This window comes from Gopherus evgoodei, chromosome 1 (genome assembly GCF_007399415.2).
Source record: "Gopherus evgoodei ecotype Sinaloan lineage chromosome 1, rGopEvg1_v1.p, whole genome shotgun sequence".
Lineage (NCBI taxonomy): Eukaryota > Metazoa > Chordata > Testudines > Testudinidae > Gopherus > Gopherus evgoodei.
The window spans coordinates 111,256,429-111,274,734 of NC_044322.1; the positions used below are offsets into that span (position 1 = coordinate 111,256,429).

An 18,306-nucleotide genomic window follows, 5' to 3' on the forward strand; every position below is an offset into this window, starting at 1 on the left:
ACAACTCCACCACTCAGCTAGGGAGCGGTTGTTTAAAAATGCTCTTCTGCCAGAAACGAGTTGGATCCCCATGACAGCCACTCAGATCCGTTGCAGTGAGGAATGGTTTCTTGATCATTAGCTGGACTTCCAAGCATTGTGGCAGATTATCTTCTACAAAAGTGATATTTACCATCTCCTAATGTTCCTACAAAGACTCACCAGTAGAACTGTGGTGAATGCAGCTCACCACAGAAAATCTTGCAGTTTATGCTTAATTCATAGAAGCCCTGGAGTGGATGAACTAACTGCCACTTGGAGAAACTGAACATTCAAAAAAGCAATTACTTAACAGACTGAGTTACATTTTTTTTTTAACATTCACACAGTAATTGACACAGAATATGCATCATTCACTAAATGCGCTGCTCAGCCCTGTACCCCCATGCTATACTAGCTGACGTGATAGGCTACAACTGTTATCTAGTTTTTTCATTAAATTTGGACTAAACTTAGATTAGAAGGACACACTTTTCAGAAATAAAACACTTTTAATTGGCAAGTAGAACACACATCACAGATTATTAGTATTTTATAAACAGAATATTAAGTTACAAATACAGGTTAAAATTGCAATTAAATGGCAGCTAACAGCTTGGAGTCCAAAATTCATGTTCTGCAACACTTTTCTATTTCCCATCCCCCACTCTTCCTGGTGACAATGAATACATGATGATCATCTATTGGGATTCTGCTCTACATCACCTTGTACGCTCCAAATGCAATGAGGACACTGTTGAAGATTTATTTGATAACACTTTAGGAAAAGATACAAATATCTTCACATTAAAAAGCTGAAAGTTTAATATTTTCTGATCCAATTCAACTGAAAAACAATACCCAGTTCTGCTGCACAGAAGCTTACGACCCATAACTTCCAGGACATCGCATGGGCTTCTGTGCAATCTCAGCTAGATGCTTATTGAATCAGATCCTTACAGAGGAGAGTTATGGCATACAACTAACCAGCACACATACATATATATTTTTTAATTCCCCTCCTCAATGTTTGTTGATATTACTGAGATACATAGTTCACTCCACTTCCTCTACACTCAGAACGCATTAATACACAAACTTAAATTACGTTTAGCCAACTTTTATTTACATATTTTTTAAAAGATTTAAAAAACTTTCCTGGAAAAGTATAAATCTATATTCCAAAAAAACAAGTGATGCCAAGATAGCATGGATCTCAATTTTTAAGCATTATTCAGTAGCAAACCATCTCCGAAGACTTATGCTTGGGGACTTGGTGTATTTCATCTGTCAGGCACAGGGCTCTAAGCACTCTCCCTGCTGCAGTGGAAAGCAGTGACGGTTTTCAAAATCAGAACAAATTGTTTAGCCTCCCCTTAAAATATCAATTGTTGTTGTAGCCATGTTAGTCCCAGAATATTAGAGAGACAAGGTGGGAGAGGTATCATTTATTGGACCAACTTCTGTTGGTGAGACAGCAGAGCTTACACAGAGCGCTTCTTAAGGTGTGGGGAATGTAAGCTTGAAAAGCTTGTCTCTCTCACCAACAGAATTTGGTCCAATAAAATATATCACTGTCCTCACCTTATCTGTCTAATCTCCTTAAAATGGCACTTCCAAAATAGCTATTCAAATCTTACTGTGACTAGATTGTATAGCAAACTAATGTCAATCCTAGACATTTTCTTTTACCTACTCTAATTCATTTTAGTTAATGTCATTAGAGAACCAAGATTTCATATTGAAAACAAAAGTCCACTGAAGGTTTTGTAGAAACAACTTTGTATCTCAAAAATATCAAGGAGTACCATTTGGATCTGGATTTCAATTAATAACTGTGCATCTTTAACAGAAATTATGCTACTGTAAAAATAAAAGGCCTGCTCCTCGACCAGCTCTCAATAATACAAGCTACAATGTGGGAGACGACACTATACATCTGAAGAAGTGGGCTGTAGCCCATGAAAGCTTTTGCTCAAATAAATGTGTTAGTCTCTAAGGTGCCACAAGTACTCCTGTTCTTTTTGCGGATACAGACTAACACGGCTGCTACTCTGAAACCTAAAAAAAGAAGGGCTTTTTTACCACTTCCTTTTTTAATGTAGGCATTAAAAGCAAAATGTTGAGAAGCTTTTCCTAATATAGCATGCAGATGTGTGACACAACATACAATAACCAGGAACAACTCCCCCCCCCCCCCCCCCCCCCCCCCGCAAAAAACAGTAACAAACAATTCTAGAAAATGCTGCCTTTCAACAGCTTGCTTGGTTTCAGCAATGTAAGGAATTGCCAGAGTGTCAAGATGAAGTCCACACACCTTGATCATTGAACTGATCACTAGATTCCAAGAAACCAAAGCAAATATAAAAACATACACACACACACTCACTCTCTCTCTCTCTCATGCACACACACAACAGCAGCTGCCTAGAAGGCAGAGTTCAGTCATCTGTGGATAACCAGATGAATAAAGTGCATAGCAACTATCGTAACAGTTCTTGGAGAGAGAACAACACACTTAGCAAGTCCCAAAGTCTGTAAGCTTGACACTTATCTACATTTTGCTACATGTGGCTTCCCTTTTATTTTAGTTTTTAAGTTTGTCACTTCATTGATTTGACCCTTCAGCGCCATCCTGTGATCTCCTTCACACTTTAAATGGAATGTGCTGAGATTTCAGATTGCTGCCTGATGTAACTCTGGAAACTCTTGTCCCCAATAGGATGTTCCCTAGAAAGGGGGAAAAAAGTTGGAGGAACTGTTATATTTATATTGTATTGCTTGTTGGAATAAAATCTTCTGACAATAGTTATACTGTAACAGAAAACCATAAAAGCAAACATTTATTAGAAGTGAGGTCAGTTAATTTCAGTTATATTCATGTTGTAGCTGTGTATTTGAGTTGAACTGGGGGAATTCCTGGGTCTGTTTCAGCATTTGTTTTTTAATCTCAAGTATACCCAGAGCTTTGAATGGGCACTTTTTTTTGATACTCAGTATAAATCTAAATAAATGGATGTAGCTGACTGAACTAATATTTTCAACTAGCTCGGTACAATATTCAGGGCTAAACAGAGGTATCTTCTGATATTTAGCTGACATTTTATGGACATGTGTTCCTTTTTTTCCCTAATAATCTTGCTACAGAGTTTTCGCATTTCATACATTTTTGTCTTCAAATACTTTTTACCACTGTCTCTGTCTTGTCAAAAGAAAGCATTTTACAAATTATTTATAAACCGTTCTAAGTACAATCAGACTAAGCCTACGTTAACATCTTGTACCAGTTGCAGTTGTCGGATTTTTCCTACTCTATTGTTTTGAATACCAGAACGTAACCAAATCACATTCTGTTTTACAGAGCTAGTAAACAAACTATACTTACTGGCTTCCATATTTTGTTTTCTTGAATTTATCCCTCTTGTACTGAGCATGTTCCTGTTCCAAAGTTCCAACACCGTCTATGATCTGCTTTAGTGTTTTATAGGTCTCCTTTGGGTCATCAATGATAAATGTTGAATATTCTTCTTGTTCTGGCCCATCATATACAGATTTGCTGCCACAGGCCTCTATGAAAGCAAATAAAAAAAAAGGTAGGACAGGCTCACTGTAAAAAATAGTTTAATTGGGGTCACATATGCCAACCAGTGTCACTTTGCTGGTAATTAGAAACTAAAGTTGGTCTTGCATTAGAAATTAAGTACTATTGATTAAGAAGCAAGATGCATTCATCTATGTTCCCAAGAGGAGATTAGAAGTCTAAGTGTGAATTTTCAAGAGAAGCTTAACTATAGCAATTACAAATCGTATAGTCATGAAAGACATTGCACAGAAGTGCTGCAAAAAGGATCATAGAACAAGCTGAAGTAAATCAGAGCCTCAATAACATCTGCCCCAAATGAGAACATTCTAGAAATGTAAGAAGTCACAACACTCACTACACTTTCTGTGCTATATGTAGTTTTTTTGGCCAAGTGACTAGGACACCTGCAATTACCTCATAGCATGCTCTACTTTTGTGTTACAATGGGGCATATTAGAAGTGGGGAATATTTTAATCTCTTTCTGTATTTCACTGGTTTTCTAGGTTTTCTTCTGTTTCCATCTCAGTTTCCCAGTTACCTCTTCTTGCTGAGCCGCCTGGGCCAGAAGCAGGGTCTTCTCTGAATGCTGAAACAAGATGCTGCTTCTGGAAGTGATGATTCAAAAATGGAGGGGAGATAGGCAGAGATCGGCAGCTCAGAAGTGGTAGGAAATCTTAAGTTTGTAAATGCATGGTGGCCAGAAATGGATTAAAGTACTCTGCAAGCTGCACGTCTGACACTTCTGGCTTATATCAGGTTATAAAATAAAGTACTATTTAAAGTTGAGCATTGCACTTAAGGCTTCTCTGCTACTCCATCTACTGAGTTAGGATCTAAAGTCTGGCATATTGTAACGCAGAATATTTTTCTGGCTTGTCCAGCAGCAGTAGCTTTTTAGGCTGTTCCTTTCATTACTTTTATCCCTCACTGTATATCCCCTCCTAGACACTTGAAAAGCAAAATTGGGCTGGAAAATACTCATTTCTTATATATACATGGAGTCATGTTCCATTGATATATCCAAAACAGCCAGTGTGGGAAACTGCTTGGATTCAGCATGCGCCGGGGAATCGAGTCAGAGAAATATGCACATGGCTTCTGGTAACATAAAACCATGTTCCACTGAAAACTCAACTTGGCTGCTTCTTCCTTACAAGATCAATACAATTCTAGTTAGTACACAACCTAATTTGCCAATTCAGATCATGCAAACAATGTTCTATGCCTAAACTACATTAGGGCTCTGGGGTTAAGACCATATTTCAAACAACTGTTACACAAAACATTCTTTGCATGTGACTCTTCCACTGGGTACCAAAAATAAGTCACATAACCTTCTATGGCAGCAGTAAAAAGTTAAATGATGATCACACTGTTATGCAAATATGTATCCGCACAGTTGGTCTAGAGGTATCGGGAGCACAAAATTAAGTTATTTTCTTATTTCTAGAAGCAGTGAAAGGACACTTCTTCATGCTCACCTTGCATTTTCTCCAATTTAGGCATATATAAGTTGAAAAGGGAGTAGATGCGTTCAGTTTCTCTATCTCCATCTATGTCTAGTTGTATATTTGCAGGGAGGCCTCTGTAAAAATAAAGAAGGGAGACAGTGATAGTACCATTCTCTGTCAGACAGCTTTAAAAAAATCTCCTTTACAGCACAAGAGCAACACTACACACCTAATATCATGAATATGGGAGTGTGAATCATTTTCATCTTTATATGCAGGCATTAAAAGCAAGGTGTTGCTAAACTTTCCTTAATCCTGCAGATGTGTGGCATACCACACAATAACACTACAAAGCTAACATAATGGGGCAGAAGTTTGTATCATTTTCTTCTTTAAAAAAGTGAGTATTCAAGAAAAGGTGCTAGACTCAGTGCTAGACTGAAGCTGTCTCTTTTTCCACAGACCAGGTCAGGGTGATGACATTTCAAACTACGCCACACACTGACTATCCAATGTGTCTACACTTTAACTCAGAAAAGAAGATTCTTTACAAATATTGAGACCTTTTGGGAATTAATGAATGTGGCTAGGCAGACAGATACAGTGAGAAGATAGCGAAGTCTCTGGCTATTCAATTCTTGGCCTTGGAGGGTACGTCTACACTGCACACTAAGTTCAGGCTCTGGCTCACATTTGAATCCAAGCTCCCATTCCGTCCACACAGGGTACGTTTACACTGTAACAAAAGACCTGTGGCACGGCTACGGCTGCCCAGGTCAGCTGATTCAGGCTTGCAGGACTTAAAAAATGGCTGTTTAGATGTTCAGGCTGAGCCCAGGCTCTGAAACGCTGTGATGGGGATGAGTCTCAGGGTCCAGGCTCCAGCCTGAGTCCGAACAGTTATGCTGCAATTTTTAGCCCCGCAGCCTGAACTATGCAAGCCAAAGTCAATTGACCAAGTCTCCGAGACTTGGTGCTGGTGGCTTTTATTGGAGTGTAGATGTACCCACAGAAACAGTCTGAGTCAGGTCAGCAAGCACTCAGGATCCGGCCCTAGAGATCAAGTCCTGTCATTTTGCTGCGTGGAGACAGCTCAAGCCACAGACCCGAGTCACAAGCTCTGCGTAATGCAGTGTGGACACAATAGCATGATTGAGATACCTGGGTCCAGCAGTTATAAGCCCAGGTTTACAATGCACTTTGGACACTCAAGCAGGGGCTTCAAAATCCTGAGCCCCCAGGCCCAGGTCCCACAGATCTGGATTTACAATGCAACGTACAAGGCAGGTTTACAATACAGGTTACCAACAACCAGGCTATTAGTTTTTGTGAGGACAACAGCTGTTCTCTAGGGACGGGAATGAAACCACCAACTCATTTCACACAGGGTGCTGGAGACCCTACAAATAATAGCAGCACTTGTTTTTGTTAGTCTAGATGTTGTCTTCAGTTTAGCATACGAGCAAGGAATGGAAAGCCACTCCTTCTGAGCTGTAGGCTGTTTTAGGAGCTTAAGATTTTGCGCTCTCATACTATGGTTTTGAATTTTATCCTGTACTAGACTTACTAATGTCTCATGTACTAAGAAGATAGAGCAATTTAACCAGGGTCCGAAGATGCCAGTTGCACTAGGTACGAGAAGAATATTGGGATGACAACACAACCGATCTAAGACAACAGTTTGTTATCTAGAACCCAGAGATACCCAGGCAGCTTGCACTTCTTCACAAATATTACCTATTGGGAGGCCACATTGCACATATTTAACATGTCCCTGGCAGAATTTAAAACAAGCAGTGTCCTATCAACTCTTACCCCGTGCAGGGTGTACAGCCAGGAGTATTATCTGCAGTGGCCTTACAGCACAGCCAGTGTCCATTAAGGTATGCGGAAGGGTGGTAGACTGTGAGGCGTTTCTTGTTGCACTGGCTAACTTTAGTAAGTATGTCAATCCAGTCCTTGGCCTCGACACAGTTATTTGCCTGGATGTACAGGACTCTCTCAGGCTGAATCACTTGGAACATCTGAAAACAAGGAAATAAGCCACAGACTGAACCACCAAATTAATTAACACTAAAGTCAACTTAAAAGAATACAAACTAAAGGAGGAAGTCTTAACAGCATAAGCCTCTATATTAGAAGGTACAGTCTGATCAGTGGATTATTAAAGAAAACAGGAAAAGGTTTTAGACCAAAAGATGCATCTAGAAGCAGCAAGAAATCCTATTAAACACAAATGGATCTGTAAACTGAAAGATTAATTAATTTCTTTAAAAAGAAAACCTCTCTCTTTGTGCAACATGTTAATCTTGCTCCTACAGAAGACAATTTATAAACAACTGAGATTAATTTGCTTGCGGAGGAACACACCCTTACAGTGATCAAGAGTCACAGATACAATTTGAGTAATGTTGCAGCTTCAAGTTTTGGAAGGCTGACAGAGAAAGCAAATGCTGGGCTGAAAGGAAACACTCTTTGTAGTGGGAGGGGGAAGAACGGAGTTTGCCATCAGTCACCAGGCCTATTTTGCTTTAACTGACACAAAATGAACCTCTTAGCACTTGTTTTGATGTTCTTTCCCTTTTATAATCACCTGTATACAATAAATATAGCCACTAATAAAGTAACAGTAAATGAATAAAGCTTCCTTGTGAATACACAGGGGTGAGTTAGTGGCTCAAATTATTAAAAGATTTATGTCATGTTAATGCTTAGGCATTCCAAATCACAACTGGGATTCCATTTTGTAGATGCTGTATGAACATTCATGAAGACACAATCCCTACCCCAAGCAGATTGCAATCAAAGAAATCACAACCACTATCAATCCTTTTCCATGCTCTTCCTTCCTCTTGCAAAGGTAACATTTCAAATCTAATTCCTTTGCCAGATAAACTGATAGCTAAAAATCTGGAAAGTTAACGAGATAACAGCTGGAAAAGCAAAATCAAGAACTTGAAGTTCATATAACTTTGCTAAATATTTAGCATTCACTGGTTTTCTTTCCCCTTTCATGTTTAACTAAGTCCCCCTTAAAATTAAAATCTGCACATTACTGTTTGTATATGGCTAAGTATTATTTCCCATACGACTGTGTCCTCAGGGTTATCAATTTATTTTGTATAAACCTTTCTGAATTACAGACACAGAGATCATTGTCCCAATTTGTATACGGACAGGATAAGGGACAGTATTTTAAAGGAAGCTCACTTGAATGCATGGTATCAGTTAAGTCTCTGCTCCCTTTATTACACTTTAAGGTTTCTATACTTTGAAAGTAGGAATACCCCACTCTATTTCACAAGTGAACTTCTTGATTTAAATGGAATTTTCACCGCAAGACAAAGGGATAGGAAGGCTTCAGTTGGCATTTTTTCCTGTGTTCGGTATTTTTTTTTTTTTTTTTTACTGATACCAGACACCAAATAAAAAGGGGGGTTCTTCACCACAATACTGCTATAGCAATTATTAGTGTGAGCAGCTGGGCATGAGCAAAGTATGGACAAAATGCAGTATCCCTTTTAAAAACCTGCCAGGACAAAAAGTGCTAATTTGAGGTGAGACGGGAATTGCAAGTCCTGGGCATACAGCTCAGCTCCTGTTTAACACAGAGCTTTAGGAAAGTGAATTTTAACAAACTGTTTAGTGTAGCAGAGCTCTGTATGTTACAACAAAGGAACAAATTTAGAAGGGATATGTGGTTGTGTAATGGGATACCATTATAAATGACCTAATGTATAGAAACTGTTACTGAGAAGCCAACAGTTAAGCCAAGAATTTCAAGTAGTTGCAAGACCTTTTCAGGCTGAAAAAGCATCAGACACAGCACTTGTTCTTAAAGCAATATTCTGCAAAAGACCAGAAAGTTACTTGTAAAACAACTCTCTGCTCAAAGCTCCTGAGGACTTCTTGAAAGAAGAGAGGCAGACTGGCTGGGCGTACGGTGCCCTTACGTGGTGCTGGCATCTACCACACATTATGAAACTCATTAGGAATGATGAAAATGGGATTTGGAGCAAGATGATGAACACGGATGCCAAGAAAATATTTATAGTAGATGTGGCTCTTTAAACATACTTTGCATCCAGTATGGAGAATTCACATCAGCTGCATCGGCAGCAGGGTTTTAGAATTCTGCCCATATCATTGTATTCTATTTCTACATTCTAAGAGAAACAGAAATTCTCTGATATTGAAAATAATCCAGCAGAAAGCCTCATTGGCTGGGAAGGTGGGCAATAGCATATTCTACCATTTCCAGGAGAGACTTGGGGGAATTTTATCTTGAAATATGTTCAAAGACCGGCATTTCCCATGCAAAAAGGAATGCTTGACTTCAAAGCACGGTTCCATTCTGAAAACTTTGTATCTTTTGGTTTTTATTCAACAAATACTTAAGTTAACTATGCAGTGGGGAGGTACCCTAAGAAACAGTGAGCTATAGCCTACTGCATCTTGTTACAGACAAACAGAGCAGTGCCACTGTTATCACATTACAGACAAACAGAGAAATACCATTGAGTTGAGCGTAGGGTCTCGCTTTGCTCAGCCAATCAGTAAAAATGCTATCACCGGTCTGGTATCTGGTCTAAGCCTGAATATTACCCACCCTTGTCCTCAGAGCCCGTGTAATTTAGGAAGTGGAAGGATCAATTGACACAGAAGCTGGAAGTCATAACAATTTATGAATAAATACCTATTTTAGATAATGTTTAGAGAGATAAAAACATATAATTAATTTTATAAGACCTCTCAGATCTGTACAGTTGGAATCATGATACCTATGGTAGCTGACTTAAGAGGTAAAGGAGTATGAAAAAGGATTGTGACATCACTTAAATTCATATATATTTCTAAAAACAGTTTCTGTCTAATAGATGGTATACATCAAATACATAAAAGCATGCTCTGATACTCCACTCTTAAGAAATGCAGCCATCCTGCACACATGCCAACAGAACTATTATACCACACTATCAAGCTCAGATGGTGTAAAGTTTATATTGGCAAGTGTCTGAAATCACACCTCTCATTCTCATATATTCTATACTAGATACATACATGCTATGTCATTATTCTATGAAGATATGCTAGCTGATAAAGTATTGCAAGATAATGTGCTCCATTGTAAATGTAAGGAGTTAATTCATTCCCAAGGATCACACCTAGAGTTGACAGGAAGGGCAGAGACTCAGTTGCCTTACCTGTGTCCAACTATCTAGAGCCTAGATAGCTGATCAGCAGTGAGTGGGCAGTACTAAGTGTGTGCTGCAGATAACTAAATTCGGATACTGCTGACAGGGCCACATTAAAAATCTCAATGGACTTCACTTTTGGACACCCATGCTACTAGATACAGAACAAGCAGCTGTGGCTGTACGTCTTCCACTGGAAATCCAACACGAGTTACAAAAAGGAAAGAGGAGATTTGGTGAGGGTGGGGGACCAAGACAAATCCAACTAACAGTTGAAGATGACCTACTTACATTTTTCATTTTAAAGGACTCCTCCTCCAATTTCTCCACTGCCAGAATGTTTTCTATTGGAATGCTACACAGTGGGTGATCACCTGCAACAAACAATTGCAAACTAAAGCTGCATAACTGTTCAAGTGTCCCTTTGCCCTCTGCTTTTATTAAAAGCCTTGCTTTGATTTCTGTGAAGGAGGAGTTCAGTGTGACTGCAGGAAAGCTTGTTTTACTGACATACTGTCAAAGTCTCAATATTACCTTAATTTCATTTCTGTTTTTAGCTGCAAAATGTGCCACCACCAAACAGCTTCAAAAATCACCTATTCAGGCAGTGAGTGGAAGTTGCAGACAGAACATTTTCCCTCAAGAGGCAGCAAAAAAAGGGAATCCTTCTTGTCGGTGCAGGTGATTAAGGATGGTGGGCATGATGCAGACTTCATGGTTGAGTTAAGTGATCTAATAGTTAATGGAATCTGCAAGCACTCCCTCAGCAAACGCACACAATAGGAGAAGTAGCTGTTACTCTCTAATGAATAAAAAAAATCTAAAAAATGAGCTGGAAACTCCTGAAATAATCTTTATAATCTTAATCTAATATTAAGGATTTTACTTATGAACAAATGTTTGAAAGTTCAAAGTATGTACTCAAACCTCAGTGTGCTTCTGTTAATAGTGCAAATGCTACAAAATTAAAAAACCACTAAAGAGAGAGTCCATTTCTGGAATCCAATTGACAAGTGATAATGAATGCAAGAATAAGAAAATGAATTAATTCAATAAAAGATGGGCATGTACGTGCCTGAGAATAATGAGACAATTAATACAAATCAGCAGTATTCAGCAGTTTCATGTACGTGGTGATTTTGATATTAATTACATTAAAACAGCTTATTTTACCCACCTGATGTAACCACACAGTGAAATATCAAGCACTGAGAAGTGAGACAATTTCAGAAGTTGCAGATGGATTTCCTCTACAAGCTAACTCGGCACAATGCCCACATGTAGTGTTTTCTGTTTTTCACTTGAAATGTGGGCGCCAATGTGTTATTTATTGTTGTTAATGTGTACCATAAAATGTGCAGTTACAACCTCAGCTCCCTAGAACTGCCTCACTTTTGAGTGCTTAATACAGCATTCCAAACCTTAACAATAAATTAACGCTAGGATATCAATTTGTGGGATTTGGCATTGTCCCATGCAAACCTAAACTCTAACTTAAGGTTATTACAGCTATGTTCTGCCTTCTCAGCCTGTATGATAAACAAGTGTGAATGCACACACAGTGTATGTTAATTACTGATAGGGCTCTGTAGAGATTTAGTCCATAAACACATTCCAATAAGCATATGGTTTAATTCATATCAAAGCATTCAAATTCCACCCAAACTCTCTGAAATCATTAGTACGAAGAATACACAGAAATAAAAAAAAAAAAAAGATCCACGTGCTTTTAAAAAACATCCCTCTCTCCTCTCAGATACTTTTTCTATGTATTGTATTTTCTGCAGTTACAGATTTACAGAAATTAGGTTTTTATTGTAAAGTACGTTACCAAGGAGTTCCCTCTGTTCTCTTACACAGTTCTGTATGCTTAACCCATTGTTTTATTAGTGAAAAGTTAGAAAACAGAAAGGCAAACCTTTGTTACCTTTGCTTTTCTGATAGGTAAATTCATGGTTAGTCAGGCGAAACCATCTCTTCTTGAAGTTTTTCATACCAAATCGTTTTCTTCCTTGTGCTCTTTTGATCATAAACCTATTGTAAATGGGAAAGCGTTGTTACCTTAATGCACTCAGTTACAATCGCAAGTTGTCAAACTCCAAGAGAACACACTGAATACTTTCTAATACTAGGTTCCTGCCTACGCTACAACTTGACCAGTTGAAAGTCTAGCGAGAGATGTTACCCTGCATCTATACTAGGAAGAGAGAGGAACTTAGCTAGCATGTATTTCCTACGCTTAGCCTAACTCTACCACTTTTCCCAGTCAAGACAGAGTCTAAGAGGCTTAGATGATTTTCAACACCTAAGAGAGATGTACTAACGAGGTTTTGTACAAGAACTGTCTTATATGATTAACTCACTCATACTCTATAAATAATATAAAATGTTGAATGTTCCGGAACTCTATTTTCAACTAACAAAGTGATGCTGCAGTTAGAAAACAGATTTTTATCCCAACATAAACTAGCCTGTTAAAAGCCACTGCCACTAGTAATTCTGAGTTTTTCATTTATTGATTTGTGGTTTGTACTCTCAGGTAGCAATCAACTTACTAAGAAATATATTATACCTACTATATATTTAAGCACTAAATTAACCCATAATTTCAAGGTAACGTAGGAAAATGATATTGATTTCATTATGCTCTGTACAACCTTTAATGAAGATATACACACACACACACACACACACAGAGAACATGTGTGCCAGAGATGGAAAGGTATTTTACACAATGTACAAGTAGATTCATATGTACAATATGCTGTACTGGATAAGATAATATAACAGAACCATTAAAAACTACTTGCTATCAAAGCTATATTTATCAGACATAAAGGTAGTACACAGCACAATGAACACACACAATACAGAGAAGTAATAGGGAGTGGCTTAATGCAAGGGAGGATTTCACTACATGTGTTTTCACCAGCAGGGGAGCCAGAACACTTGGAATAACAAACATCATAGTTTGGGGAGGGATAGCTCAGTGATTTGAACATTGGCCTGCTAAACCCAGGGTTGTGAGTTCAGTCCTTGAGGGGACCACTTGGGGATCTGGGGCAAAAAATCAGTACTTGGTCTTCCTAGTGAAGGCAGGCAGCTGGACTCGATGACCTTTCAAGGTCCCTTCCAGTTCTAGGAGATTGGTATATCTCCAATTATTAATTTTTTTTTTTTAGTTCCCATTTCTGATAGAACATCCTTAGTCCCAAACAATGAGAACGTGTCAGGCAGACCAGGAACCTAATAAAAGCCTCCTTCTCCAAAGCCTTCCAACCTGAATGCACTCATGCCACTTTGTTTAGTATTGTGCTGTATTGTTCCCTGCAGTGCATTTAGACTGTAAACTTCTTGGGAAAGAGGCTTGTTTTATGCTTGGCATGCCCCAATTCACTGTACTGTAGGCACTTACAGAATAATATAACCATTATGGTGGTTAAAGTCCGTCTATACCCAGAAGGTTTGGATAGTAACAGTTGCTTCTCAGTCTTTATTCCTGGATTATTTGAGAAAGACAATGGAGCTTTACGCCTGACAGTGGGTCGAGGTCTCCTAATGTCAATCAAGTTGATGGATCCCTTCAGGGTTTGAAGTTAGGCAAATCTCAAAACGAGAGTGGCTGCCTAAGAAAATGGGGCTGGGCCATCTAAGGAATAAACTCTTCATTAAGTTCTTCTTTTTGCCATGCAGACATCCTTAACGGTGACCTGCACATACACATGGCGTTCTAAAAATAAACTCCCTTTTAGATGTGTGCACTCAGTACCCCAGAGTCAAAAGCACATTTCTAATTACATTCCCTCCTTTTATTTCAAAACTACGCATTGAATCAGACACTGGTTTTCTCTCTTTTTATGGAAGATCCTGCCTTTGATAATAGAATAGGAGCAGCTTTAAAGCCTGTAAACTACCTACAATAAATTTAAAACAAAATGTCATGCTTTCATTACCTGGGTAGGCAGGCCGAAAGTATGTCAAGGTCAGTTTGAAGTATTTCCTTGTTTCTAAAATTCATGTAACATTTGGGGAATTGGATTGAACAAATGCTCAAGACACATGAAGGAAAAACATTATCAGAATTAATTGGCTGAAGAGACTTTTTATTCCTCCCCTTTGTGGTAGATTTAAATGAAAATCTATTTCAGTTTTGCTTGGCCGCATCAGTGTGAATGCCCTTCGTGCACGAGTATGCAAGGAGAAATTACTTTCAGATCTTTTCCTTTTGGAAAGAGGCCAACAGCTATTTGTTGAGCCGTGATGGCATGCTCGGTGCCAGCAAAGCTCAAGCCAACGGCTAACCCACTCATCTTGGGAGCTAGATGGTCAATCAAAAGTGCACACTCTGCAGGGTGAGTTACAGATGCTCTTTATATAGAAAGAAAAAAGATTAAAATTAAATTACATTAAAAAAGTAGAGCAAAGGCAGGTAGAAAACCCACTCGGCCGCCAGGCAATTCCTCTGGAAAAATAATCAAATCAATGGTTGTGAGATAACTTGCCTTTTTCAATGATAAGGCATGACAATTACGAGATAATGTGGGGGAACTAGCCATCTGCAGACCACTCTTTAACCTTGAAAAAAAATTATTTGTATGTTGCTGAAACAGTGCCTAGAAGATGTATGCTGACATCTTAAACACTTACAATGAGGTTTTAGGAATTTGTATACTAAACGTTAAATAAACTCCAGCAGGCTTGAAGCCTCTGCCTACAAATAAGAAGTACTTTACCATTTTCAGCATCTTTTTAAAAAAATTAGGCACTGTTGAGATGTATGTGACAAATTATCTCTGTTGGTTTTACATTGGCATTTCAGTGTTCTTAAACAGAGAAAACATCCTTCCCAAATTTAGGTTAGATATGTTTTGCTATGAAGGAAGGACACACTGCCAGCAGGTAGCTATGGCAAAGCATCAGCTGTCCCTACCATCTTACCTGCATGAACTATTACCATCAACTTTCTTTACTGTTAGTTTAAGAGTCCTTATAACAGCAGCCAGCAGGCCGAGCAAGAAAAGACAGAAAAAAATCAGACAAGAGCAAAAGAAAGACAGAGGCAGAAAAGTCATGTTTAAGAGTCAGAGAGGAAGTTACAAATTACACATTTATTTTCAAAAAGCAAAAGAATGATAATGCACAGAATTAAAACAGACATGCCAACTTCTGGGGACTCTAACACAGAAGTGACGCGAACTGTGCAGGCTAAATAAAGGGGATATTCATCGTTAAAAGTTGTCAGCATTTTCAATGCAAACCTAATATTATTTAGTGATTTATAAAACCTGTTGTGAAAATTTACTCTAGGTTGCAACTTAGCTTACTAAGCTCAGAAGAAATTTTCAAAAAGGTTTTATTTTCAGAAGAAACAATCTAGCTGCCTATACACTGTACTTAAGTGCTTTTACAGACTCATTTTTAAAGTGAAAAATGCCAGCAATTAGTCCATATGACAACTAGTGTATGGAAAGCGTCTTAAAAAGCAGAGATACTGAGTTTTGAAGTTGTTCCACTGTACATGCATATCAAAAAATTTTCTGCAAAAATTAGTTAAGATTTTATAGCACAACAGGAACGGCAAAATCCATCAGAAGGTTTTGCCCACTCCACAATGTCATGATTAAAGTATTGAGTGTCTGTCTACGGAATGGAATTTTGCAGCTGTTGTAAGTTTGAGTCACAACCTTAACCTTCTTTTAACAAAGGGGTAATTTAACTTAACTCTGTACTAATTGTGGTAATTAAGTCCTATAAAGCTTTTTTTATTTTTTAAACAAAAATTCTAGAACACATGTGAAATTAAAATGTTTAAATCAAATGAAAGTATGTTAAAATAAGCTAGCAGCCACAGTGGATAAAGACAGCAATGCAACATTTTCTACATTTATATTTTCCCTCGTAACACATGAATGTAGCGGGGAGGAAGAACAGCTGCCTTAAAATGGTATTAACATACACAGAGATACAAGAAATTCTACTGTGAACTCATTCTTACCCTTCTTTAAGCAGTATGGGTTGCTCTATACTCTTGTGATCTCTCCTTCCAGAGGATGAAATCAAATCTAAGAACTTAAGATGGACAAAGCATACTGATAAAATATGGGGACAACAGAAGCCAAATTAAAATGTTTATATTTACATATTACTGTAGTACAAGACAATGCTCTAACAATATTTGAAAAAAGAATACAGCAAACAACTAGGGAATTTGGGAAGGTTTTCTGGATGGTAAATTAATAACAGCTCAAATGCAACAGTGCCCCTGAGTACAAAAGGTATAGATCCCCACTTCTTTATCTCCTCTTCATGCTCCTTTTCCTTTATTATTCAACCTCCTTCATTTAGTCTTGGACCAGACTGTTCTCATTAGAGGCTTGCAGGATAACACAGAACGTGTAAAATCTGATCAATAGTATATTGTTCCGTAAGTGTTATTTAAGAAGGGTGGTTTCCAACAAATTCTATGGATTTTTACGCGCACTGTATTCACTGCATATTTCCCGAGTACTATTGAATCAGTTTTTTCTTGAGAGTGTTGTGTAAATATTACACTACTTATATGATTCTAAACATCAGCTTCAATGAGTATAATATGTATTCGATGCATTGGCTAGTTACTTACATTTTTTACTGCATCTGCATATTTCTGCTCATTAAAATAGTCATAAAATGTTGCCATGTAAGATTCCTTAAAGCTGGCCTGAAATGCAAACAACCAACCAATATTTGTGTGTCTTCTAGTACAACTTATACCTAAAACCTTAACATCAACAGACTCAGAAAATAAGCATTTCCCTATCTGCAAAACAGAGAGAGAAACCAAAGCTACTTTCAAGTTGTTTGGCTGTACTAAGAAGTACTATCAAGAAAGCTCTTAGACTAAAATAATTTCTATTACAAAAATGTGGTTTAGCAGAATGCATTCCAGATCTTCAATTCAGTATATTTACTACAACATTCTGTAGAAGTTTCAAGCTATTTTTTAAAAGTCATGCTCCCAAAACAATCTGACAAAAACAGTAAGAGACAAGGAACTGAATGGACTCAAGAGCTTTGTAAATGGGATACAGGCTCACTTGTAGGTTGCTGGTGTGAATCCAGACAAGGTCAGCAGTGGCCTCATGTTATCATCTGATAACTGTTTGGTGGCCCATTGGCTCAAATTATTCTCATTTCAAATTTCTAGTGGACATCAAAAAGCCACTATCAGCTATCATCATTAACTGGCTGAGAGCTGAAATGGCATGAGAAGTGCCCTATCCCTCACCATTAGAGGTGGTTCATCTAGATCTAGATCAGGCTTTAAATACTTTGCTGAGGCAGCACAGAAAAGACTGCAGGGCTGCTGCCATGTATATACGCTCAGAACTTCATTCTCCAGGTACTTTCAATGCTGCATTTTTTCAAAAAGACTTCACGAAAAGCCCCAGAGCCCTGAGACCACATCACACTTTACTAAAAATATAATTCAAATGAAGAAAACATTTGCCATCAGTTAGCATGTAGGTTATAAATTCAGTTACTCTAGCATTGCTTACCACTGACTCGTTTGTATATGGTACTATGCAGCAATTCCAAACATTTAATTACAATAATAAAGCGACAAACTGCTTTTAAAAAAGAAATAAAGAGCAACGTTTTGCCAACATAACCCACAAAGTAAGAATAAAACAAAACACTTACAGATTTAGATTTTGATAAGCTGCCCAACGTTTGTATGGTCTTAGAGATAAGTGTCAATGTTCTAGAGGTCTGAGGATCCTATGAAGGGGGAGAACAGTGGTGTTACATATTCCTGAAGTTTAAAACACGTGACAGAGCACTACACACATTAGCTGTTCTCTATTTCACTCATACCAACAATAAGTGTAAAATTTAAAAAACTCACAAACTTTATAGAAAGAAAGCTGCTGCCTTAAGAAGCACGATAGACTTTGTTAGGACTACCTTCTTGCCCTTGTTTCTGGAGAGCAAGTGAGAAAGAATCCTTGCTTCATTTTGTAAGTGAATGCTTGAAGACTATTTTCCATACTGAAATTTAAGAGTTTAGGTTTTGGG

At 38.0% G+C, this 18,306-nt stretch overlaps 1 protein-coding gene across 2 annotated transcripts in view; it reads right to left on the minus strand.

The window, feature by feature from the left end:
* Nucleotides 1-516: 516 nt before the first annotated feature.
* RASA3 (RAS p21 protein activator 3) overlaps nt 517-18,306 on the minus strand; it is a 221,817-nt gene continuing 204,027 nt past the window's right edge. For both annotated transcript variants that reach the window (XM_030569135.1, XM_030569144.1), the window contains exons 16-24: nt 17,932-18,009; nt 16,871-16,948; nt 16,244-16,317; nt 12,176-12,282; nt 10,540-10,622; nt 6,869-7,077; nt 5,084-5,187; nt 3,404-3,587; nt 517-2,748 (exon numbers count right to left, since the gene is read on the minus strand). In XM_030569135.1, coding sequence (XP_030424995.1) covers nt 2,673-2,748; nt 3,404-3,587; nt 5,084-5,187; nt 6,869-7,077; nt 10,540-10,622; nt 12,176-12,282; nt 16,244-16,317; nt 16,871-16,948; nt 17,932-18,009 — 993 coding nt within the window. In that variant the 3' untranslated portion in view covers nt 517-2,672. The remainder of the gene's footprint in view (nt 2,749-3,403; nt 3,588-5,083; nt 5,188-6,868; nt 7,078-10,539; nt 10,623-12,175; nt 12,283-16,243; nt 16,318-16,870; nt 16,949-17,931; nt 18,010-18,306) is intronic.